The sequence below is a fragment of the Corylus avellana genome, chromosome ca3, assembly GCF_901000735.1.
Source record: "Corylus avellana chromosome ca3, CavTom2PMs-1.0".
In the NCBI taxonomy this organism is placed as follows: Eukaryota; Viridiplantae; Streptophyta; class Magnoliopsida; order Fagales; family Betulaceae; genus Corylus; species Corylus avellana.
The window spans coordinates 20,810,380-20,836,615 of record NC_081543.1 but is presented as its reverse complement, the minus strand read 5'-3'; the positions used below and the strand labels follow the sequence as shown (position 1 = coordinate 20,836,615).

Genomic DNA, 26,236 nt, shown 5'->3' with positions numbered 1-26,236 from the left:
TGGTAGACATCAAAGCTCTACCTTTTCATTTATCTTTATTTATTTTCATAATATCAATTTAGTGAGAATTATGATATTTTAAAAACTATTCTAAACAAAATCAACAATCCTCGTGGGAATGATCTCGTACTTGCACCCTATACTATCGTTTTGATCTCATGCACTTGCAAGTAAAACATACCCATTATTATCTATTAATTTAAGTAGTATTTGGCACAACAAGTTTTTGGCGCCGTTGCCGAGGATTGTTTAATTTTGTTTAGAATTAATTTGTTTAGTTAATTTTATTTTTGTTTTAATCTCTAGTTTTACAATTTTTGTTCTGTTCTTCGGAGGTGCGCTCTAGCACCCAATCCAGTGCAATCGAGTGCACCAGTGCGATCGAGCGCGCTTCATGGTGCGATCGATTGCACATCCGGACAGCAGCATTGAAATTGTGTTAATTACAGATATGATTTATTTCTTTTATTTTATTTTATTTTTTATTTTTCTTTAGTTATTTAACTTTCTTTTTGTTTTAGTCATGTTGAGAGACAATACACCTCTGGTGCGAAGACCTATAAAAAGTTCATTCAGTCCCCATTCCTCAACTAGCCATCATGCATTAATTTTCAGCCCATTGTGCAGAGCAACTACAATTTATCTCCGCAGCTGCTCAATATGGGTGCACACTATAAAGGCACACCTACACCATATTGGCATATTCGATAATTCTTTAATCTCTGCAGAACTCAGAATGTTCAGGTTTAACTCCTGAAGAAATCAGGTTAATCCTTCCTTTTTCTTTAAAAGATAATGCTAAGATATGGTACAATTCTTTGGCCACAGGTTCTGTTCATACTTGGGATGAGATAGTCACAGAGCTCTTAAAGAAGTTTTTCCCAGCCCAAAAGACAAGGCAATTGAGAAGGAAAATTCTGACTTTCCAACAAAAAAAGGGATACCCTTTCTTCGAGCCATGGGAGCACTTTAATGAACTACTTCTCATATGCCCTCATCACAATTTATCTCAAGACGATTAAGTACTCGCATTCTATGAGGTTTTAAATGATCCTAACAACAGTCTTGTAGAAATTGGTAGAGACACCAGAGTACTTTGAAGATATTTTAGAATAGATAATTGGCATTAGAGTAAAACTGATGTGATGTGTGCTTAATGATCTGGTGAATTATTAATTTTTTTTTTTTTAAAAAAAAAAAAAAAGAAAAGAAAAGAAAAGAAAAATTCATTTACAGCATATTTTGTGCTAAAATATTAAAGGTAATAGTGGTAGCGCCATGTAAAACCTAATTATGGTATTTATCAAAGGGGAGTGTCCATTACAATTTGCCACATTGTTTCTCTTTACTTCACCTTTCAGAACAGAGATGGCATTGACACATACAAACTGTGGTGATTATAGAGAAGTTAAGTTATACAGAATTATGCCTATTTGTTCAAAAAATTTTACAAATAAATTCACCAAACGTACGTTCTCCATAGTTAAAGAAACCAGAAATTTCATTTTGCACCGATTTTTTTATCCCGCAAGCTTATACATCTAAACGAATGTCATTTCTGTAATTACCTAGTCTTGATACTATTTTGCCTCACAAAGACCAGTGCCTTCGTCACAGAAACCATCCCTATCAAGCAGTTTCTGTGGTGGAGCGCTTAACAATGGAGAAGATGGAGTGCCATAGGCATTGCGTCGACTGTTTCCACAACCTAAGCTTGCTCTGGTGCTAACACCTGTAGTAGGATTGGTACCACTTGCATACTTGCAAAGAGCCTACACGAGAAAAATAAAAAATAAATAAAAAATAAAAAAATAAAAAAAACCTAAAGATTCATTAGAAATGCTAAATGAAATGAGTAATCATTGCGTGTATTATAGAGTCAATCAAATAAGGAAACAAATATCTGTTATTGCACGGAAAATATTAACAGAAGGGGCCAAATATACAATATCTTGGATATTAGTGGGATGCAAACAAACATTTTGCAAGGGTAATCAAGTTCCTCAAATTTTGTACACAAATTCACATAGCAATAGAATCGTCTAGAAAAGAATGTGACTCACTTTTTCTGAGATTTTATAGTCTTTTACTTTTCTTACCTTTTTAATAAGATGATAAAGTGCTTCAATATCCGGGTTTCAAAAGTTGAATCTTTTTGCATTCGGTGAACCGCGCGCTACCATAACCATAGCAGTCCAAAATCCATGAGCTGTTTAATGATTATTGCTTGTCAATTGAAAGACTCCTACACAGACACTTTGGATTCATTCGTTCAGCCATCATTATACTCTAAAACTCGAATAAGTTTTAGGGTCCTGTACACAAATTCAATCCAGGATATAGATTCATAATGGCTGCTTAGAGGAATACTTTCAAACCGAATTCTTTGACTATAGCTAATTTTTTAAGTAACTTTCAGTATTGCAAATTCGTTTGGGGGGGGGGGCCTAATAAGAAGCGTTGTCACAGAAAATGATGATCAATGTAGTTAGAGATTCTACAATTTGGCTATATGCTTTGCTAGCGTCTTTGGTAAAGAAGGTACCCACAATGAGTTACTGAAACTGCTAATCATGTTGAAGCTCTTGTTTGGAAGAATATCTAGGTAGCTAAACATTAGTTATATACCAGGTAAGATTGTGCTATATAAGTAACTCTGGGGAGTTCGAATTATAATTTCGACTAATCTTTTGAAGTATAACACAAATGTGACTAGCGCTTCCATGAGTCATAACAAAGGTTATCAAAGATTGGAAGTCCCATATTGGTTATATATATTAGGTCTTAGAAATTAGTCTTACTCAAAACTTGGGTTCTAAAATGTTTTCAACACCTAAGTCTTTTGGGGTAAAAAGTTAAGTCTCTCATTGTTTTTAATATTCTGTCACTTGCTTGTCATCAGGCCATGGTTACGGATATCGTGATAAAAACTTTGAAGATTAATCAGACAGTTCTGTCACCTATGGCGTCACCTAGACATGCTAACGATTGGACTTCATGGGAAACGACCATAAAGATAGCGTTAAGCCCCCTTTTTTTTTTTTTTTTTGAGAAAAACTGCTGCATATATTATTCACTCAATCAGACTACAAGGAAAAGCAACGCTCCCGTAGGATAACATCCCGAATACATTCTGGATAATCTCCCATCCAAGTCATAGCAAGACCCTCCTAACAGCACAATGAGCCAGAGTATGAGCAGCACAGTTTGCCAACCTAAACACTCCATGCATCTGCCATAGTGATAAATCTTGGAGCAATAATTTCATGTCCTCCACTAAATGACCGATCTTACTCCAATTTGTGCCTTCTGCTTTAACAGCTTCTATCACTCCCATCGCATCCCCCTCCAAATAGAGATTAGAGTGTCCCAGTTCAGCACAGAATCTGATAGCTTGAGTGCCAGCCCATGCCTCCACCGATAAAGGATTGAGACAGCCATGCATCGCCAAGCAACGTACAGCTATCACCCTCCCTTCTGAATCTCGAATAACAGCTCCCATTCCTGTTTTGCCCTGCTGATTGCAGATCGCGGCATCCCAGTTTATTTTATTCCAGCCAAAAGGTGGGGCTTGCCAGCTAACTTGAACCCCATTACTTGTTCCCCCCACCCACTAGACGTTCACGAGCTAACGCATAAGCATCCACCACAACGGCAGCTTGAAGAACTAGAGCATTTGGGTGATCAAACAGACCTCCATGAAGCACAAAATTAGGTCGAAACCAAATCCTTCTTGCCAGAGTCACGAACAGATTGATCCCCTCTTCTGCACAACAGTCGATGATTGCCTTCACTAGATGACAAAACATGGGACCATCATAGGAACTTTTCTGCAGTTTTTTACCACAGCCACCCCACACATACTTGGCCGAGGGGCATTCCCACAAAATGTGGAAACATGTCTCCTCTACTAAACCACAAAAAGGGCATAGAGGATCAGTAATGATCTTACGTTTGTATAAGTTGGTTCTAGTAGGCAGAATTTCGTGGCATGCTTTCTACAGGAAATTTTTTTCAGCATTAGGCACACTCAGTTTCCACAAAGCCCGCCATATCTCCCCCAATTCCCCTCTAGTCGAACTCTCCGGGTGCTGTCTTGCTTGTCTCTCCTTAGCAATATGATATGCACTTCTAACAGTGAATGTTCCTTTAGAATTGGTCCTCCATGTCAACCGGTCATCCCAATTTGTGCAACTAAGGGGAATAGATAAAATCGCTGATGCTTCATTGGGCCCAAAAATCTTTTCGATAAGTGCCTTATTCCACCCTTTTGTATCGCTATCTATCACTTACTTTTGCATCCGAGGCCAAGACCCTTGGATAGGATTGTATAGCATAAGTGGAAGGTAAAGGCACCCATTTATCACCCCAAATCTGCGTCGTTTTCCCATTCCCAATCCGCCAAAACAGCCCCTCCTCAAGCAACTCCCGTGCCCCCGAAATACTTCGCCGTTCGAATGAGGGCTTATGCCCCAAAGGAGCATCCAAAAAGGAATTATTGGGGAAATATTTCGCCTTCATAATTTTCGAGACAAGACTATCCGGTGTACTCCAAAGGCGCCACCCTTGCTTTGCCAACAGAGCCGAATTAAAGCTCATTAAGTCGCGGAAACCCATACCACCTTTCTCCTTTGACTCCCCCAATTTACTCCAGCTCATCCAAGGAATATGAGACACTCCCCACCAAAACCTTTGCATAAGAGAGTTGATATTTGAGCATAAAACCTTTGGAAGCCTAAAGACACTCATACAATAAGTCGGGATTGCTTGTATGACTGCCTTTAGCAAAATTTCCTTCCCCGCTTGGGAAAGGAATTTGAGCTTCCAATCTTGAAGCCGCTTCTACACTCGATCTATGATCCCCTTGAACTCTTTAGTCCGTGACTTACCCACCAAAGCTGGAAGGCCCAAGTAGGTATCGTACCGTTGGGAACTCGAAATCCTTGCCACTTCTAAAATTTGCTCCTTTACTCCTTCCGAAGTGTTACGGCTAAAGAAAATAGTTGTCTTCCGAAGTGTTAAGCCCCTTGTTATTCCAATTACAAGTGACACGATCCTCCTCTGACCAATCTTCATACGCCTCCTCGAAACGTTTTCAACCCGTCGAATAATTAACCAAAATTCTCATTTAGTGACTTAAGGAAAGCTCTTATACGAACTTTTCAATAGGCGTAGTTACTCCCCTCCATGAAGGGAGGGACGTTCAAGGAAAAGGCTTGTTCCATGACAACAAGATCATAAAAAATGCTCAGGATGTGAGTCTAAATATGAGTAAAACTGTTTTGATACGTAAAAGGATCGGATACAACTAAGGGTGTCAAAAAATATCGGGAAACCAAAACCGGAACCGGAAAAGAGGGAAACTGGAAAACCGGTTCCGGATCCGTTGGAAAAAACCAAAAACTGGGGACCCCTGTTCCGGTCGCGGTTCTTGGCACCCGGTTATAACAGGAAAACCGGAACTAGGTCCATATATATATATAATAATATTTTTTTAATATTATATATATATATACTTTAGGTTTAGCTTCACACACTTACACTTACCCTTCCACCTCATTTCAGTTTTCACCCTTCATCACTTCCGCCTCTCTCTCGCTCTCTCTCACTCCAAAGGACTCATTCAAAAGGGCAAAAGCATGACTTCCTTAAGGATAGAGACCAGGAGGTCAATTGCTTCAAGTTCAAATAGGAATAGCAACTTCCTGTTTTGATATCTCCTCAAATCGAAAGGAAGTAGTCCCTTCGTGAGCTTTCAGTGCGTAAAGGTGATGTTGGCTGTCTGATTTGATGGGTCGTTTTTGTTGGGTGTTTTTGTTTACTATTTTTTTGGTTTGGATCTGTTCTGATCTATTTGTTTTTGACATTTTGTTTTCTATTTATGGGGCTTTGTTTTGTTGGAGAGAAGGGGATGTTGGAGAGAGACGAGAGAGATCTTGGGTGATATACTGATATGTTGCTGTTAAATCTTTGATCTGTTGCTGTGAGAGAGAGATCTTTGATTTGTGGGGCTTTGTTTTTGAGAGAGAGATCTTTGATATGTTGCTGTGAAATTTTGCAGGTATGGAGAGAGGCGAAGGAGAGAGAGAGAGAGAGAGATGAATAAGAAATAAAAAACAAATTGTACAAAAAGGCTAAATGGCTAATAAACGTGCAAAAATAATGGGCCCAATACCTTGAATAAGACTATTTTTTTTTTTTTTAAAACCCGGTTACCCGGTCCGGATAACCGGGTACAAACCGGAGTACCCTGGTTAATTGGGGTAGGGAACTAGTTTCCGGTTCCGGTTTCCCAAAGTCAATAATCGGGATACCCGGTTCTGGTTATGAAGTGAAAACCCTTCGACATCTCAAAAGTAAACCACTTCAAAGCAACCAAACCCAAGAGAACGCTTCACTTTAAAAAGTTAAAGTATAGACACAAACCCTTACAACTCTTGTAAGGTTAAGATTTTGTATGAACAAGCAGCTCCCCGCTTACGTTTGCTCCAGTTCCTTGCTAGCCAATCTTCTTATAGGTGAACTCCTTACCGACCCGTTAGTAGACTTCAAAACGGTTGAAGGAAGTGTAAGGTATGGCTTGAATAAACTCAACTCCAAGAGAGGGAAAGCTATATAGGATTAACACAAAATTCTCTTGGGATAACAATGGTGATGTTAAACAAATCCTCACAAGAGGTTTTAAGACTCAAAAATAGTCTATGCTTCACGTCTCGCAAAGAAGACACCCTATTCTATTTATAGGAGAGGGAAAAGGCACCATCAATGTGTAAAAAGAATGGATTTTTACTAGCAATTTTTCTTAGTAATGTTAGGGACATCTTTTTATCATCTTTTTATCCTCCTAAAGTTGATGTGGCTTTCAAAATCACCATCGGATCAAAATTCAAGAATGATTCATATAAAATTTAATGGTAATTTTAAAAGCCACATCAGCTTTAGGAGGATAAAATGAGGATAAAAAGATGGTCCCTAGCATTACTCAGTTTTTCTTGAGGCATACGGATGATCCAAATCCATTAGTACAATCATTAGGATTTCAATGCTCACTTTGTTGACAAACCCAACAGTGTCAACACGGCTATGTAAAGGGCCAGGTGATGGAACTTTTTGTGATAGCAATCGTCAGCATGTTAAGGTGACGGTCCAGGTGACAAAACTCTCTATGCTAGCAAACATTAGCATGTCATTGTGAATAAAACTCAAACCCCAAATGCACATATTTTAATATGGAAAATAAATCAAACCTAATATGGAAAACACACAAATATGGATATTGCTTTCTTTAACTTAAATGATTCTCAATGGAAAGTGTCACATTCTACAATTAGAAATTCAAAAACCAAAGTTACCAATACAGAAGAACAATGGTTTGAACATAGCAACTATATTCTGAATTAGGACACCAAACTATGATAGAAGTAGTGCATGTACTTCACTACAAAAATTCCCATGTTTAAAAAATGAAAAGCACATAGCAACCATAAGATATCATTTTTATTCCCAATTCCCAGTTCTAACGTCTCAAAGAACATCCATCCTCAATCAATCTGATGTTATTGACAGTCAACACACACCAACAAATGTGGTAATTTGTAGAATTGACCACAACTTACTGATCTTAAATATCACTAATATTTTTACTTCTACTTACCAAACAAAAACACAAAAAAGAAGGAATTTTTAGTTCTCTCATCTGAGTTCTATATTATGAGCCAAAGAATATACTATCAGAAACAATAACAGATTTCAATCATGCATGCAACTCTCCAATCAATAGCTGCCGTCAAGAAATATAGAAATAAAAGTTGAATGTGAAAACAATGGGTTCACTTGGGACGGTAGAGAGAGCAACGGCAACGACTAACGGTGAAGTAATTTTTTCCTTGACGACATATCTCGATGAGTAGGATCCTATTGAGCACTATCAAGAATATATGGTTGCTTCCAAATAAACTAAAATTACATAACCCATATATAGAATCAAGCATATTTAATACTCATCCCAATTCCCATTAATCATTAGAAAAACAGAGAACACATGATTTAAGAATATTGGCTGTGAATTTAGGCAATCAGATAAGTATGTCTTTAGTTTCAGCTTTTAATTAATGGCTTTTGAGAACCGTTTCATTGAAGCTCTTTTCTTCTTTGGTGCACAAATTTAATATTCAAAGATCAGCAAATACATCGAAAAGCAGCCCATACTTGGAGAACATAATTTTGCTGAGATACCCAATTCCGTTATTTGTTTCTATTTCAAGAAACAAAGAAATAAAAAACCCAAAATCAAAGAGAGATAGAGAGCGAGAGAGAGAGAGAACGTGCATTTGTTTTTATTTCAAGAAACAAATAAATAGAAAATCGAAAATCAGTGAGAGATAGAGAGCGAGAGAGAAAGTGCCTTAGAGATCAAAATGTTAAATTATCAGTTGTCTCAAAAGCTTAAGCTAATAGGAAGAGGTAATTTTTAATCACTTAATCAATACTTTAATACTCCCCCTCACGTGTGGGCTCAAACTTTCTTTTAATTGGCGAGACGAGGCCAACCACGTGAAATATTTAATTTAAATGGGGTGAATCGACGGAGTCAAGGTTCGATCCCAGGATCTTTGGCTTTGATACCATGTTAAATCACCAGTTGTCTTAAAAGCTTAAGCTGATAGGAAGAGGTAAATTTAATTACTTAATCAATACTTTAATACAAAAACGGAAAGAGAGCGGGAGAAAAAGAGAGAGAGCATGCCTTAGAGGAAGAAGAGGAAATCAGAGAAGAAAGAAGAAAGTGAGGAAAACATAATTGTGGTTAGAGAAAAGGAAGAGACGGCGTCAAACTAAACCGGTTCAATTTTAAACCGGTTCTATTTTTAAAATAATGTATTAAAAATCTGGTTTTGACATTTAAAAGAAAAAAAGTTTATGCCACATGTCGCAATTTTAAGGCTTTTCTGGGAGGTGATTCGGCTTTTATATATGTATATATGATATATGATTAGGATCGAGTGTCATAGTTTGAAGAATTCAAAGAGGCGAGCCATAAATGCCTCTATGAGTAGTGAGTTTGAGTTTGATGATTCCAAGGACTCCAAGGAGAAGAATCTTCGTTTCATGGCCTTTCCAACCACTTTAGAAAGTATTGATGGCACCACGTATGGTGATCCTTACTGCTGATTCTTGTGGTGAAGACTCATAAGATGACTCTGATAATGGTCTCAGTCATCAAGGGGCCTATAAAAACTTTTTAAGGAATGTGTGAAATAGAAAAGATTGAACAAAAACTCCTTAAAAAATTTAATAAGGTTGAGGCTGAGAACGAATCCTTGTGTGTTCAATTGTTTGATGTTAATGCTGTTTTGGATTCCTTGAAAGTTGACAACTCTTTACTTTTGAGTAAATTTCAACGAAGCGTCTAAGTTTGATTATCTTATGGACTCTTCCACTACTACACTTGACCCATATTTTGAGTTCTAAGAAGTCTTATGGTCACAAGTATAGACTTGGTTTTGGCCCAAACACTTCCTCTTCAAAAATCACCTGTCACTAAGAAAAAAATAACACTTGTATGGATGATATTGTTTCGGAAGTAGCTGATAAGGGGAAGCGAGTGTTGGTGGACAATAGGTACAAGGTTAAGGGTTTTAATCCTCGTCGGATACAACCTTCTTCAAGCCATGTCCCTAGTTGCCACCTCTGTGGCAAAGTTGGTTACATACAACCTCAGTGTCGTCTTCTTAGGTCTAGGAACAATATAAAAGTGACCACCCCTCTAGGAAAGCAACCATCCCACAACGAAGAACGCTGTCCTTATATTGGATAAGCTTGAAGTTGGTAAGGGACTTACTTAGTGTAGGTAGGTTGTAGTATGGCTAGGATTATGGTGCATGCATTTCTTCATGTGTCCTAGGACACTCATAGGATTATGGTGCACTTCATTTGTTTTGTTGTTTCTTTTTCCTTTTTGCTTAGTTGTTCGCATTGCACTTTCAAAAAAAAAGATTACAAAAAAAAAAATGTTGAAAAGAGACCTTAGTCATATGCACTTTACTTAAGTATCTCAATTTCCACATGTTTCTCATTATGTCATGCTATGTACCATTTTTGCTTGAAAATTGATTTAAATGATGGATGGTGACTTTTATATGTGTGCACTTGTTAAATGGTTTGGTTAAGCCATGCTGAATTATTTTCATGCACACTTTGTTTACAAGGTTGAGGTCTGGCAGCATGTGTGAGGTTTGGTAGGCAACCTTGTGTGTAGAACTGGTAATTACTATGACTAAATTGACGACACGCCAATCAAACTAGAGATGAAATACCAATTATATCACATCTTTCAATAATAAAGCAAAATGTGATTAAAGATCACGCGTTTAAAACAAAAAAAAAAATGTCAAAAGTAAAAGCGAACACAACATTTATAAATATGCCCATGAAATCCATAATTATAGAAAAAGCTGGTGTTCTTTCATTGCAGAGAAAGGTGAAATGTCAGATGGACTTAAGTGCTTCTAATTATTGCTTTGATTAAAGAGGAATGAGTGCATATGTGTGTTTTAGCGCTGGTAGCTATAGGGATGGACTTTTGATCCCAAGGGTAACCTAGTTCTCATGTGAGCTAGCTTGAATTGCTCACATATGTATGGTCTTTAACCTCTCGCTTGTGAGCTTTATCACACTACACTTGACATGGTTTTAAGAAAACCAATTTTTTTAAGTGCTTTGTGTGTGAAAAACCATCATATTTGTATAAATTTTGTACATTATGGTACACATTGTGATATTTTGGGTTTTTCCTATTGTATGATTGTCACATGTGATGGGTCTCCTTTGAGAGAGTTCTCTCTTGTGCTGATTTTCAGCTTTTGAAGGGTTTTGTCTGTGTAGACGTCAGCACAGGTCTTAACTGCGTGATGACAGTTCCACCTGTTGGTTTCTGTTGGAGCATTTTTGGATCAAATCACGGGGTTCAACCTCTTTGCAAGCTAAAATCAAGGTATTTCGGCAAATCTCTGCTCCTTTTCTAGCATTTTTCGCTTTTCTCATGAACCTATTGTTTGAGTTCTTCCCTTTGTCCATTGTGACAAAAATGGGGAGAATGTTAACAACAGTTTGGGACTTTGCTAGCTAGGGAGTTGTGCTTCATTTGAGGGGGAGTTATCACTACTGCAGTTTTATAGTTTTAACTCTATGTATTCATGATGGCATCTCCTTTGTCTTTGTTTTCTTTATGTTAGGATGTACCCGTATACATTTGATATTTTGGTTGTACTGACCTTTTTTTTTTTTTTTTTTTTTTTTCAATATATATATATATGTGTGTGTGTGTTTGAAAATAATGGATAAGTAATTAAATTTACCTCTTCCTATTAGCTTAAGCTTTTGGGACAATTGGTAATTTACCAATATTGAATAGATTATTCTACTTATGTCAATTTTGGTTATTAGGACTCACATTTTGAGATTTGATTGTTTGTGACCATATTGATCTTATGTTTTTATTCCATATCCCAATGATGGTAATGAGTTAGTTTGATGTCATTTCAAAGAACGGGTAAATTAACATGTTCGATCAATAAAAGTTTAGTAATGGTTTGATAGGCTGAAGTAAGGGTTGTAAAATGTTATTTACTAGGAGTAATTTTTAGATTTGTTTTCCTTTGCGACAAGGTATGCCTTTTTACAACTTGAAATTGGAGTTCATTTTCAGACTGAATTTGAATCCTTATTTTGGACGAATATGGAGTCCAATTTTTACCAATCTTGCTGCTTATAAAAGGAGTAAAGTTTAGTTCCAATGTTTTTCATGTTTGTGGTGTCGAACGACACTTCAAGAAAAAAGAGTGTTTTCTTTTCAAGTTTTTCTTTTTTGTGTGACAATGAGATTTTGGTGCATTGTAACATTGAGTTTTGAGTAGTTTTCCCTTTACTATTCCTTGTACTTTATTTTTTGATAGTGAATTTTCTCAACGTCATCTCTACCTGTACGTGTATGTAAGCTTGTTATGTTAAACTACATAAATCTTAGTGTTCTGTGTAATTGATTTATTTTTATTTTGCTCTTTTCTATTTCTTTGAAATTATAAAATTATTTTCTAACAACGAAATCTATGGGGCTTATTGATTGTTGTCCAAGTTGCCCTTCACTTAGCTAAAAAATGCTCCAAGTGAAGAGCCCTTAAGGCACTTGCAGAAGGTTGTGTACCATGAATTTGAAATCATGAGCATTAATATTCCATACTAATTAATCACGAGATTAGATTTTGAAAAGTATTTTTTTAGTTTTGATTTGAAAAAGTGTTTTGATATAATATAGAGGTAAAAAGTATTTTTTGAGTGTAATCCATGATTGAAAGGTATTTTTTATTTTGGAAATAGAAAAGCATTTTAAAAACAATTACCAAACGAGACCGATCAGTACTGTTGAAGGAGGGAAAGCAAGCATTCTCACACCAAGATATGGCATCATACAACAATTATATACCTGTTTCTGCGGAAGGTCCAGAACAGCATCACTGAAGTCAGCACCTTCAATGAGGGCACCCCCGAGGTCACTACGAGTGAGAACTGTTCTAGCGAGCACGGCATTTGTGAGATTGGCTTCATTCAAGACCTAATGATAAAAGCCAGCGTATCATATAATTCTTCATAATTTTTAATCAACAATAGAGAGAGGAGCCGGTCCCTTAATTCATAAAGGTTGAATGGTTATTTCAAATTTTTTGGGACCATTCTATCATATGAAATAGAGGAAATCGAGAGGATCCTGCTCCCTCATTAAGTTCAATTTGCAAAAGACAGGTATTTTTCATGCTTTACCATGCGGTCCATCAACGTGTCGCTCAAATCCGCACCTAAGCCAAATGCGAGAAGAAAACAAAAAATTACTCCAGAAACCAATTTATTAAACAAAAAAATCCATGATGTTGGACCGTCGTGGCCCATAGACATCCCTAGCTTAGACCTAAAAATTGGAATGCCAAAGCTATAAACTAATAGAAAATGCTACACATTCACTTTCACACTTTCGTCGTAGCAATGAAAATTATCATTATATTTTAAACCTAACAATAATTGTTAATGACTTGTCAGGGAGCGTGCATTTGAAAATGTAGGCGTGTTTAGCATTTCCCAAATAAATATATCATTTTTGGACCCTAAATCCTAACTCCAGATCAACTCAAACCCTAGAAAAAACAAATAAAAATAGACAATTTCCAGTCTAACCAGAAAACAGAATCCAGGCTAATCGACCAGGTCAGTACGATTTCTTTTTTTTTTTTTTTTTTTTATGTCATTATTAATTGAAAAACGGTGGCTTATTTTGCTGATACTACTCTTTACTCAATTGTAACTTTTTGGCTTTGGCCTTATGGATTTTCTTTTGCACTGATAGGAATTTATGCCTTTGAGACTTTGATAGGAATTACCACTTTCCTTTTTTTTTTTCATTGTTTTATATTTGTATTGGGTTATACTCCAAAACTGAAAATAAATATAATGAGAGACATCCTAATTCCTTTAGCTCATATCCTTCGTGAGATTCAAGGCGTTTGGGTATATCCAATTGGGTTTGAGATTATACCAATTGTTTTTAGGGAAAATTATCAACTTGATTCCCGTAGTTTGACCTTGAGAAAAGTAAATTTACGTGTTTTCAAAATGAAATTATAAACCCTTCAGCTATGTTTTTGTAACAAACTGATTTCTCTTTACAAATTTTGATTTTTTTTATAGAGCCCCTATGAAATTATAATATTACTCTAAAATAAATAAAAAATTAGTTAAAAAAGAAAAAAGAAAAAATTTGGTTTAAGGGTGGCTCTGGCTGCTTGTCCACCACCACATCTAACCTTGTTATGGGGTGGCCAACCACCCCATTAATTAGTTATAGGGTGGTCAAACCATTAATTGGACCGGGGTGTTACAAACTTCCTGTCTTAAATTCCTAACATTCTCGTCAGGATCACATCATGTTGTGCTCCAATACCACATGACCTGTCGTTACTAGGTGGTTTTAATACTACTTATAACAACTCAGAGAAAAGCGCTAGCCACATTTGCGCTATCACCCCAAAATAACTAGTAAACTTGGAGTTTCCCTAAAATTTATTATAAAGCATAGTTTCACCTAGTAACTATGCAATATGGAATTTAGCATCCATGACTATCTTTATAAACCACCCACTCTATATTGGCTTCTTCTCAACTTCCCAATATGGGATCGAGATGTTACAGAATGAAACATTTTTCTTTACTTGGGTTGAGCAATGAGTTTCTTGTTATTTTTAGTCTTACGTATATTTTGCATATTTGGAGCATGTGTAGAATATTCATTGCTAAAATACATGAGCCGTTGATGTGTGTATCATGTGTGCTCATTTGACTTTTGAGGGAAGAAACATGGTTTTTCTTTTCCAGTTTCTTGTTGATAAATGAGCCATACATTGAGGGGAGTTTTTGATATTGTGACTTCAAGATCTTGAATTATACTTCATACATTTTCCTATCTATGATCATGAGTTGTGTTTATGTTTTTCTTGTTCCACATATGTTTTAATGTTTTTGTTGAGCGTTTTTGGAAACAAGAGAAATTTTGTCAATCTGTGACAAAAAGGGCGAGTAAATAGGAGAAGATGAAGGGATGTCTCAGCCTATTGGTTTTGTCACCGAATTGCCAAAGGAAGAGTTTGTTGGTTTCTTGGTTGGCAAATATTGCTGACCAAAACGGATGCTTCGACTACAAAGTTTCATCTCCATGCAAGGCCGTCTGGATGGGAAGCAAGGCTGTCCAGATGCTCGAAGAAAGTAATTTTTTAGAGAGCCTCGTCTGCACCTTCATTTGCAAGCCTTCCAGACGAGATAGAAAAACAAGAAAACCCGAGAGCTTCGTCTGCAATCTCGTCTGAACCCCGTCCGGAAGCGCCGCTCCAAAAGTTCCATCTTGCGATGTTTCCTCGAGATATGCCCTAGCTCCATCCGGACGAGACTTCTCCCCGTCCGGACAGCCATGACTAAAACATACACATTTGGCCGTGTCAACTTGCTCCGTCCGGACGGCCCATGTCCCCGTCCGGACGGCCCATGTCCCCGTCCGGACGTCGCGTACATGTTACAGTTTGAATTGAATGTAAACTGCGTCCTAGGTCTAGGAATTAAGGGGCTATTTCAAATACATCTCTATAGAAAGGGAGGGGTACAAATTTTCACCCTAAAGAGTTCATGAGAGGCTTTGCTTAGAGAGAAGAATTGTTGTGAGCCTAGTTGTTCCTCTTAGAAGATCTTGTTAGTTTGATTGTTTACTTCAATTGAGAAGTCTATTGGAAGGATCCGGTAAAGGAGAATCACGTTGAATAAGATTGTGAGCGAAGAGACGAGTTCGAGGCTTGTCGATCTTACAGAATCAAGGTCTTGCATCGAGTTGTAAGTGTCCCTAGTATCTGTAATCTCTGAACATCTTTTAATAGAGATTTCCTAGGTTTGGCTGCCCCGGAAACGTTTTACTTTTAGATCGTTTTCTAAAAAGTTTCATCTTCGTCACCAAAATCATTGTGTCTGATTAATTTACTATTTTGATTATTTTGGTGATTGACTGTTTATAGATTCCTTCAATTAATTCTGCATGTTGTGTGATACACACCTGTTAAGCATTTTTCACCATGGCAAGGACAGGCCGAATTTGAGGGCGAATTCTTTCCAACCTGGAGAGAATGATGTAACGAGCATCGTCTGCAAACTCGTCCACAGCCCATCTATACGGTCATCAGCCCGAGAGCCTCGTCTAACACACATCCAGACGCCTATGTTATTTTCGTGTTTTACTAAATTTGCACCTGACAACTTTTGCTAAAAAGGTCATATCTAGAATTTCTGACCTCTAATTGGAGCAAGCTTTTCGGCATTGAAAAGATAACTCAAAGATATATAAAGTCATGTTTCACGAGATTTGGCTAATTCAGATGTTTACTAGGTCAAAACGGGTTGTAAAGAGAATACTAGAAAGCTGGGCAGAAATGTTCGTGTGCAATCTTGTCCAGATGAGATTGCAGCCGAGGAGCAACCAGAGCGGCTTGTCTGCAACCTCGTCCGGACGAGACAGACGAGCCCTCCGTAGAAGTTCGTTTTCATGGTTTTTGTCCATGGCCGTCCGGACGGACTTAAGTGCCGTTCGGACAAGCTCCGTAGAAGTCCAATTCCGAGTTTATTTCGTATTTTAATTAGGTTTAGGGTCTCGGAGCCTATAAATACATGCTTATAGGCTCTAGAAACGTAGTTGTTGATTATTATTGAGTTTGTTTAATAAGAATAACTAAGAGTTGAGTTTCTTTTTTTTTTAAAAAAAAAGCCTAAAAAGTATCTAGCGTTTTAGAGAAGATTTCCTTAGATCATTGAAAGAATCTAGATCTATAAATACATATCCGCTGCTTAATGTTGTTATTCACTGCAGCCTACTAAGTCACGCTGCATCATTCTCATAGCACCAACTTTCTTCAGATTTTTCTTAAATTTAGGGAATCAAGACAGTTTTTGCTTTCTTATTCAAACAAAATCCACAATAACTTCCATTATCTTGTTTCTATACTATTTAAATATTCAAGAAAGAGCGGAAAGAGAAAGCCACTTTTTTAATAAAAAAAATGATAACGAAAGCAAAAGTGATATCTTATATCTAAGGTAGGATTTTTGGTTCCCTTAACCCTTGGTTTAGGGAATACTAAAGTAATCTATTTCAGTAGGCTTTTTTGGAGTTTTCCCTACATGTGGAATGGAACGTATGCGAGTTGGGTTGCCAATCGCATCAAACTACTAAATTGTTAAAGAAAGATGAGGGAAAGACCCTTTGTCAATTGTATACATATCCGCCAACTCGAAGCGTTCCCCCATTTTGGGGAACAAAAGCTCTAATAATTCATAAAAGAAGATCGTTTGAATCCATACACAGCATGGAGAAGAACAAAAGGTCCAAGAATTAATTAGTAAAGAAAATTGGTTGAAATCCATTGATGCTCTTAAGCTGACAATTTGGACACTAGAGCCTAGAGGTAAGAGGAAACAAACGAAAGTTTTCATGTACAACAAGTATTTGTGATGTTGGAACTTGCAGGCTCTTAATTTCCTTAAATGTATTTATTTTGTCCAAGAGTTTCTTTTTCCCTATCGATAACACAAATTGTTAAGATGACAACGAGATTACCTGAAAAATTTGCCTTGTATGCAACTGCTTTCTCGAGGTATGCACCATTGAATGTTGAACCGCTAAAATCAGATTCCCTCATATCCGCGGCCGTGAAATTGGCTCTTCTGGATAAGTCATTCAAATGTATTGTTTAACTAAAAGTCTAAAATAAAGATAAACGTTAATTAGATTTAGAGTTTCAACTTAAAACTTCTGCTTAAATTCTCACTTGCTCTAAAATCATAATCTAAAAAAATATATAGAAACATGTAAAATCACCTGAAATTTTCATTCACATGTACTGCTTTTCTGCATAACAACAAACAGAGAGTTTTAAGAAGAACAAACACAGAGTTTTAACAACAAACAGGGAAATGTACCTGAGGTCTGCAGAACCAAATTGGGCTGCTGAACCAATCCCAAATTCACCTCGAGTAGCAGCCTCAAACTTGTTGAGATCAGCAAGAGCAGACATGTTGGAGCTGAAAGTAATAATGGCAGCTGCCATCGCTGTCGAAACCAGTTTCCTCCATTTCTTTGATTCTGACGAGTGCCTAGAATAATCTTCCTTTTCAAGCAAAATTCAGTAAGCTATGGACTATCTGTTGATTGTTGTTAATTATATGCTAGAGCCGAGAATAAATGTACTCACCGGGAAAAGATTTTTGCTTTGGGTCAATCTGACAAATTATGGCAAAAGGCTTTGAGAGAAACTGGTGGGGGTTTGAAACCTTTGAAATTGATGAAGAAATGTTAAGGGTTTTTACGGATAATGGGGAGATGCAGAAGAGTGCCATTGCCAAATTTCTTATATTTTGAAAAAGATGCAAAAAAGAGGTGACAAAAGGTTTAGGATTAAGTAGCACGTGGACGTGAGGGGGTCCTTTCCTTTTGGCCACTTATTTTGCAATCAAGGATTGGTTGAGATGCGAACACGTCCTGCCACTTGTTGTTCTTTGATGATAATACTCTGTACAGTGTCTCGGAAAATTTCCTTAATTCAGGAAAAGATGGCATTTTGGCATGTGCTATTACAGTCGGAACGAAGGCCCACCTACTCAATTCTGGTTGCTCACTCTTGTGATTTGAGTTCGATTGCTAAGGGATCGGAGCTACCCAACTTTCAAAAAATACTGTCGTTCAGTTAATAAATTTGGAGGCAAACGTACTCAAATCATTTTATGGCACACGTCAACATAATTATCTCGAAGTTCTATACAAACTCATAAATTTTCATGCCAAATGATTATGGGTTATGCATATCGCTATCAGAGCATTTGAGTTGGCCCACGGGTTTTTCTCGTAGTTGTGAAAATTTCACTTCATCCAATTAGTTCTAAACTTTCCAAGCATGTGTAAAACTTCGAGGCGATTATGTCGACTAGTAACATGAAGTGATTTGAGTTCATTTGTTGGGAGATTGAAGCTACCGACCTTCAAAAAAAATTTGTCGTTCAGTCATCAATATCAGGGAGCAAATGAACTTAAATATCTTTGTGGCACCCGACGACATGATTGTCTCGAAGTTCTGCACAAACTCGTAAATTTTTGGGCCAAATGATAATACACCAGCGTCCGTTTGGCGTTTAAGTTTAATCTAACATAGTGACTAAGAATTAGTGAGATTTGTGCACGAAATACTCCATAAAAACACTTTTTTCGAGGGAGCATGAAATTTTAGAAAATTATTATTTTAATTATGAATGTGTGCTTTAGTTTTCCTTTTTCAATAAGAATTGGGTTTTTTCTTTCCTATTAGGATTTGTTTTCCTTTTTCTATAAGGATTTGTTTTCCTTTTCCAATTAGGTTTGCTTTTCCTTTTCCTTGTTAATTTAGGAGGTGCTTAGCCTATATAAAGGCATCTAGTCTTTGTTGTTTTTCAATTCAATTTATATTATCAATTAAATTTAAATCTTTCAAAGTTATTTATCTTTTTGCTTATTTGGGGCACTTAGGGATTTTCTCTTCCCTATTTGTCATTTTCTCTCTTCCTGAGTTCTCTTTTATATCTTCAATTCTTACTTTCTGCTGCTATTATACGCTATTAGAACAATTCTAGTTCTGCCCCGCGTCAGTACTGATGGGGGAGAAAATTCACAAAACTGTTATTTTAATTATGCATGTGTGTTTTAATTTTCCTTTTTAATAATGACTAGGTAGATGGGATGAGTGGCATAATCAACTAAGATTAGATAGGGCACTTGCCACTCAACTCTGAGGCCGGGCAGAACTAGGATTGTTCTGACAGCGTATAATAGCAACATAAACTAAAAATTGAAGATAGAAAAGGGAACTCAGGAAAAGAGAAAATAACAAATAGGGAAGAGAAAATCCCTAAGTGCCCTAAATAAGCAAACAAAGAAATAACTCTGAAAGACTTAAATTTAATTGATAGTATAAACTGAATTGAAAAACAACAAAGACTAGATGTCTTTATATAGGCTAGGCACCTCCTAAATTAACAAGGAAAATGAAAAGCAAACCTAATTGGAAAAGGACAAGAAATCCTTATAGGAAAAGGAAAACAAATCCTAATATGAAAGAAAAAACCAAATCCTTATTGAAAAATGAAAACTAAAACATACATGCATAATTAAAATAACAATTTTCTAAAATTTCTCCTGCATCAGTCTCTCTAGGTTGGAAAGAACTCGCTCTCGAGTTCAAATTATCTTTTCCTCGATCTTTTGGATGTCCAATTAATCCCTTCCATCTAGTACTTTTCAACATCAATGCAACTTGATACCGGAAGAGAAACAATTTACAACCCATCACAACATGACTGGGAATAAGAGTTTGAAAACTCTTCATATCATATTGAGATACTTTAATCTTCACACGGTATTCATTTATCTTCTCTCATCTGTGCGACATATAAATCTCCCAAAAAGGATCAACTATTTCTTCCTCATTGAAAATAAAATTTTCCTCCACCTCTATAAGATCTTCATCATTGACATATGTGTCATAAGTTGGTGGAGAATTCCAATCCGCGAAACATTAAGAAGGATCTTCAACATCTTCTTCATATTGAAACTCTTCATCAACAAACTTAACTCCGAAGTCTAAGTCTCCATGTCATTCATCCCGAACACGTTGTTCCCAAAACAGAACAGGCTTGTGATACAGGTTCTTGAAATTGGATTTTGAATTGCTACCGTCAATATCGCAATACATCTCCAAGTTTTGAGCCGCTAGATGCTGGGTTAACTCTGCAACCTGCCTTTTCAAATCTTCAATCATCACGTCTTGTATACTACGCTCATGGTAAGGGATGATAAGCGCTAAAATATTCATATTTTCAGCCCTTATCTTACATGTTTTAATCCTTTGGTTTTGGTTAGTTAGGCAATTTTACTTATTTTTTGTGTTTTTGATGTTTTTACAGGCTTTTGAAAGAAAGTAAAGTAAAATTGGGTGATTTAGGCTCAAAAAGAGAATATGGGAAAATTGGAGCTCCCTGGTACTGCGATCAATCGCAGGGTACCTACGATCGAGCGCAATACCAGAGAAGATGCTGCACGAGCCAGGCCAGGAGCAATCGAGCACAGACAAAAGAAGGATCGATCGCAGACATGCGATCGAGCTCACACGGGCTGCGAACGAGCGTACCCGTGCGCAGGAGGTATTCCAAGTGGCGGCTACAATGTCCCTATTTCCATATTAGGGTTTTTCAAACTCCAAATTGTAATAGGACTGAAACCCTGCGAAAACCCTAGGGTTTACTACTTTTCCAAGGACTTCTAAAGCCTATAAATAAACTCCTAAGCCTTTAGAATAGGTAGGCTTGGAGAAGGGAGAAGAATAGGAGCTCTCAAGTCAAGTCTCGGGTTTATTCTTTCCTTTCTTTTATTTTATTTTATAAAGATGTTTAACATCAACTCTATATGTAGCTAATTTACTTAGTAGGGCTAGATTGAAGCCTTAGTTATGTTAAATTAATATTTCAATATTGGCGCCTTGTGATGATCATGTTGTGCTATTTAACTTGATTAATACCTGCTTGGATGAATTCCTCATATCTGTATGCCTGATCAACATGTGCATGTGGTATGTACTTGTTAGTTAGATCAATTTGGATGGCCGAGTCCTGAGTTTAACTTAAGTAACAAAAGAATCCACACCGTGATTCTTGGGTTAATCAACATAGGGAACTAGGAGTATATACCCATGCCCTAGGCCCTATGTGTTTGTCGATTTCCATAGAACACATGTTTTTCTAAAGAACAACTTAGTATATACCATGCTAAATCCTTTAGGAAAGAAAAGAGTTAGAGTATGTACTCATGCCTAACTCATTGCTTAGGGAAATCAATAGCTTAAAGAGTTAGAGTTTAACCCTTAGGTTGGCAAACATTAAATATGCATAACTTGATCAAAGCATTGGCATATTAAAATACTAGTTTAATATAATTAGTGGTGGATATCAAAGCCCTACCCTTTGTTATCATCACATCAACAATCAATCTTTATTTTGCTTTTGCTTAAGGAATTTATTTTTTAAACATAAATTCAGCAATCCTCGTGGGAATGATCCTGTACTTGCACCTTGTATGTTGACCTTGTGCACTTGCAGGTAAAACGTACAATTATTTACCTATTAATTTAGGTAGATTTTTGCACAACAAGGGACTTCCTCATTCGGAACCTGTCCACGTCGACCACGACCACTAGTCATGAAAAACTAATGAAAAAATTCATCCCAAGAAGACGCTAAGCTTTGATACCAATTGACGCCGGGCAAAGCTAGGATTGTTCTGACAGTGTATAATAGCAATAGAAACTAAGAATTGAAGATAGGAAAGGGAATTCAGGAAAAGAGAAAATAACAAATAGGGAAGAGAAAATCCCTAAGTGCCCCAGATAAGCAAACAAAGAAATAACTCTAAAAGGCTTTAATTTAATTGATAGTATAAACTGAATTAAAAAATAACAAAGACTAGATGCCTTTATATAGGCTAGGCACCTCCTAAATTAACAAGGAAAAGGAAAAGCAAACCTAATTGGAAAAGGAAAACAAATCCTTATAGGAAAAGGGAAACAAATCCTAATAGGAAAGAAAAAACCCAAGCCTTATTGAAAAAGGAAAACTAAAACATACATGCATAATTAAAATAACAATTTTCTAAAATTCCTCTTGCATTAGTGCACGACTAAAAATGAGGTACTTGGGGGTCGAAATGATTGATTTTGAGCTTCGAAATGTGCTCATGCAGTCCTAGCTAGATGACCAGTGCCCTAACTAGCAAGCCGCGCGAACCAATAAGCAAAACGGGGTGTGCAACACGATGACGTCCTAGGAGCTCACCCATCCTAGTACTACTCTCGCCCAAGCACACTTAGCTGTGGAGTTCTAATGGGATCCGAAGCATTAGTGTTGGTATGATCGCACCCATTAGCATCTTTACGCAAAAAACATTAAGCCTCACGTGTCTAGCTGAACTCACCCAAATAGTGATGGGATCTAGAGCTCGCAATTGCCCCCGTACCACATCGGCCTCGCTAAATCGATAATCTACTGGCGTCCATTTGGCGTTTGAGTTAATATGACGTAGTGATTAAGAATTAGGGAGATTCGTGCTCGAAATACTCTGTAAAAACAATTTTCCGACTGAACAAGGATGAAATTGAAGTACTTAGGGGTCAAAATGATGTATTTTCGGCTCTGAAATGTGCACACCCAGCCCTGGCTCGGAGACTAGGGCCCTAACACATTAGCCGCGCGGACCAAAAGGCAAAATGGGGGGGTGCAACACGAGGACTTCCTAGGAGGTTACCCATCCTAGTATTACTCTCGCTCAAGTACGCTTAGCTGCAAAGTTATGATGGGATCTGAAGCATTAGTGTTGGTATATCGCACCCATTAATCGTACCCATTACTATCCTCATGCAAAAAACATATAAGCTTCATGCGTCTAGGTAAACTCACCCTAGTAGTGATGGGATCCAGCGTTCCCACTTGTCTCTGTTCCGCATCGGCCCCGCCAAAATGATAATACACCAGCGTCCGTTTGGCGTTTGAGTTAATCTAACATAGTGACTAAGAATTAGTGAGATTCATGCACGAAATACTCCATAAAAACACTTTTCCGGCGGAGCACGACTGAAAATGAGGTACTTGGGGGGTCAAAATGATGGATTTTGAGCTCCGAAATGTGCTCACGCAGCCCTGGCTAGGTGACCGGCGCCCTAACTCGCAAGCCGCGCGAACCAAAAAGCAAAACAGGGTGTGAAACACGATGACGTCCCAGGAACTCACAGATCCTAGTACTACTCTCACCCAAGCCCGCTTAGCCGCGGAGTTCTGATGGGATCCGAAGCATTAGTGTTGGTATGATCACACCTATTAGCATCCTTACGCAAAAAACATTAAGCCTCACGTGTCTAGGTGAACTCACCCTAATAGTGATGGGATCCGGTGCTCGCACTTGTCCCCTTACCGCATCGGCCCCGCCAAAACGATAATCCACTAGCGTATGTTTGGCATTTGAGTTAATATGACATAGTGATTAAGAAGTTGTGAGATTCATGCACGAAATACTCCATTAAAACAAATTTTCCGATGGAGCACAGATGAAAATGAAGTACTTAGGGGTCAAAATGATGTATTTTCTACTCCGGAATATGCACACCTAGCCCTGGCTCGGAGACTAGCGCCCTAACACGTTAGCTGCACGGACCAAAAAGCAAAGCGGGGGTGAAACACGAGGACTTTCCAGGAGGTCACCCATCCTAGTATTACTCCTACCCAAGCACGCTTAGCTGCGTAGTTACAATAGGATCTGGAGCATTAGTGTTGGTATGATCGCACCCATTAGCATCCTTACACAAAAAACATATAAGCTTCATGCGTCTTGGTAAACTCACCCTAATAGTGATGGGATCCAGCGCTCCCACTTATCCCCGTCCCACACCGGCCTCACCAAAACGATAATCCACCGGCGTCCGTTTGGCGTTTGAGTTAATCTAACATAGTGACTAAGAATTAGTGAGATTCGTGCATGAAATACTCCATAAAAACACTTTTTTCGACGAAGCACGAATGAAAATGAGGTACTTAGGGGCTAGGTCACCGGGGCCCTAAGTCGCAAGCCGCATGAACCAAAAAGCAAAATGGGGGGTGCAACACGATGACATCCCAGGAGGTCACCCATCCTAGTACTACTCTTGCCCAAGCATGCTTAGTCGCGGAGTTCTAATGGGATCCGAAGCATTAATGCTGGTATGATTGCACCCATTAGCATCCTTACGCAAAAAACATTAAGCCTCACGCGTCTAGGTGAAATCACCCTAATAGTGATGGAATACAGCGCTTGCACTTGTACCCGTGCCCCACCGGCCCAGCCAAAATGATAGTCCACTGGAGTTCGTTTGGCGTTTGAGTTAATATAACATAGTGATTAAGAATTAGTGAGATTCGTGCACGAAATACTCTATAAAAACACTTTTTTCTGACGGAGCATGATGTGGGCTAGGTCACCGGGGCCCTAAGTAGCAAGCCGCATGAACCAAAAAGCAAAATGGGGGGTGCAACACGATGACATCCCAGGTCCTAGTACTACTCTTGCCCAAGCATGCTTAGTCGCGGAGTTCTAATGGGATCCGAAGCATTAATGCTGGTATGATTGCACCCATTAGCATCCTTACGCAAAAAACATTAAGCCTCACGCGTCTAGGTGAAATCACCCTAATAGTGATGGAATACAGCGCTCGCACTTGTACCCGTGCCCCACCGGCCCAGCCAAAATGATAGTCCACTGGAGTTCGTTTGGCGTTTGAGTTAATATAACATAGTGATTAAGAATTAGTGAGATTCGTGCACGAAATACTCTATAAAAACACTTTTTTTTTTTTTCTGACGGAGCATGGATGATAATGAGGTACTTGGGGATCAAAATGACGGATTTTGATTTCTGAAACGTGCTCACCTAGCCCTGGCTCGGAGACCGGGGCCCTAACACGCAAGCCACGTTGACGAAAAAGCAAAACCAAAAGAACTATCCATCGATCCATCAAAAGAGCTACTATATATATATCCATCAAAAGAACTACCACATCAATCACAAACATACAATGTTCCATCAACTATCACAAATATACAAGTTCCATCTACTATATCGAAGACAACAAAACTAGTTTCAACAAACAATCAAACTATCTTTATTATCACAAATAAAGACATAATTACATCTAACTATATACATCAACAAAACAAGAACAAAATATATAAGTTCACCAACTACGAAGGGCCAACCATTTGCTCAATCCAAATCAATAGCATCCTAACTGAACGACTTCTCTTCTCTGCACTAGCTGCAAATGGTAAAATAAACAATCAGCAAACATGTTTGCATCTTATCATATTGTACAATATGATAAAATCTTATCAAGATCCTAAGCCAAACACCAAAAACAGCGCCTAAACAACTTCAACATATATATATATATAAACGAAATGATTTCCAACCCAACTAGCATCAAAAAACATGGTAAAAGTACAACTCTTTACTTTACCTATTGCTTCTTAACTACACACTCCAACAGATTCTCTATTCATTCTCTACTTGCTTTAAAATATTATTTCTCATTCTTTTTTTATTATATTATTGTCAACACTTAATGAAAGGGAAAAAAAAAACACATATTTAGAAATGATTCATAAAAAAAAAATAATAATAATAAATAAACACATATGAGGCACATTCATCTCACATTCATGTACTAATCCTTAAAATTAATAACAAAAATAAATAGATGCAAACATTAATTGATTTGTTTTAATCTATATGTTTCCATGCATTCAATTTTTTCATCTAACATCAATAAATTTTTTCTGCGTTCAATTTTTCCATCCAGTCATGCTACATTCAAGAAAAATGATGCAATACGCCAATACAGAAAAAAGATGTAGTACGCCATCTAGTCTGCTAATAAAAAATAGATGTTTCCAGCTCCTATTGCATTCAATTTTTTCTACATTCAATTTTTTCATCCACTCACGTAATAATCTATTACTAGAAGATAGAACAATAATTCATTACTTTAAACAAATAGAAACTATT

At 37.4% G+C, this 26,236-nt stretch overlaps 1 protein-coding gene, 1 non-coding gene and 3 pseudogenes across 3 annotated transcripts; all 5 read right to left on the bottom strand.

Moving 5' to 3' along the window:
- Positions 1 to 898: 898 nt before the first annotated feature.
- Positions 899 to 1,006, bottom strand: LOC132176761 (small nucleolar RNA R71). Its single transcript, XR_009439615.1, has one exon. It is a non-coding gene; the product is annotated as a small nucleolar RNA R71 (small nucleolar RNA).
- A 375-nt stretch (positions 1,007 to 1,381) lies between these two features.
- Positions 1,382 to 18,002, bottom strand: LOC132173281 (thylakoid lumenal protein TL20.3, chloroplastic). Of its 2 annotated transcripts, none has more exons than XM_059584734.1 (7): positions 17,826 to 18,002; positions 17,554 to 17,737; positions 17,453 to 17,482; positions 17,192 to 17,298; positions 12,817 to 12,851; positions 12,482 to 12,610; positions 1,382 to 1,772 (listed from the first exon to the last, which is right to left on the bottom strand). In XM_059584734.1, exons 1-7 carry the CDS (start codon positions 17,968 to 17,970, stop codon positions 1,581 to 1,583), a joined length of 822 nt encoding a protein of 273 aa, XP_059440717.1. In that variant the 5' UTR covers positions 17,971 to 18,002; the 3' UTR covers positions 1,382 to 1,580. The 2 variants fall into 2 exon arrangements, with proteins under 2 accessions (XP_059440717.1, XP_059440718.1); XM_059584735.1 differs by having other exon boundaries at positions 17,554 to 17,741; positions 17,826 to 17,911.
- A 4,447-nt stretch (positions 18,003 to 22,449) lies between these two features.
- On the bottom strand, positions 22,450 to 22,568 carry LOC132176818 (5S ribosomal RNA; annotated as a pseudogene).
- Positions 22,569 to 22,918: 350 nt separating this feature from the next.
- LOC132176819 (5S ribosomal RNA) lies at positions 22,919 to 23,036 on the bottom strand (annotated as a pseudogene).
- Positions 23,037 to 24,291: 1,255 nt separating this feature from the next.
- LOC132176741 (5S ribosomal RNA) lies at positions 24,292 to 24,410 on the bottom strand (annotated as a pseudogene).
- Between the last annotated feature and the right edge of the window lie 1,826 nt (positions 24,411 to 26,236).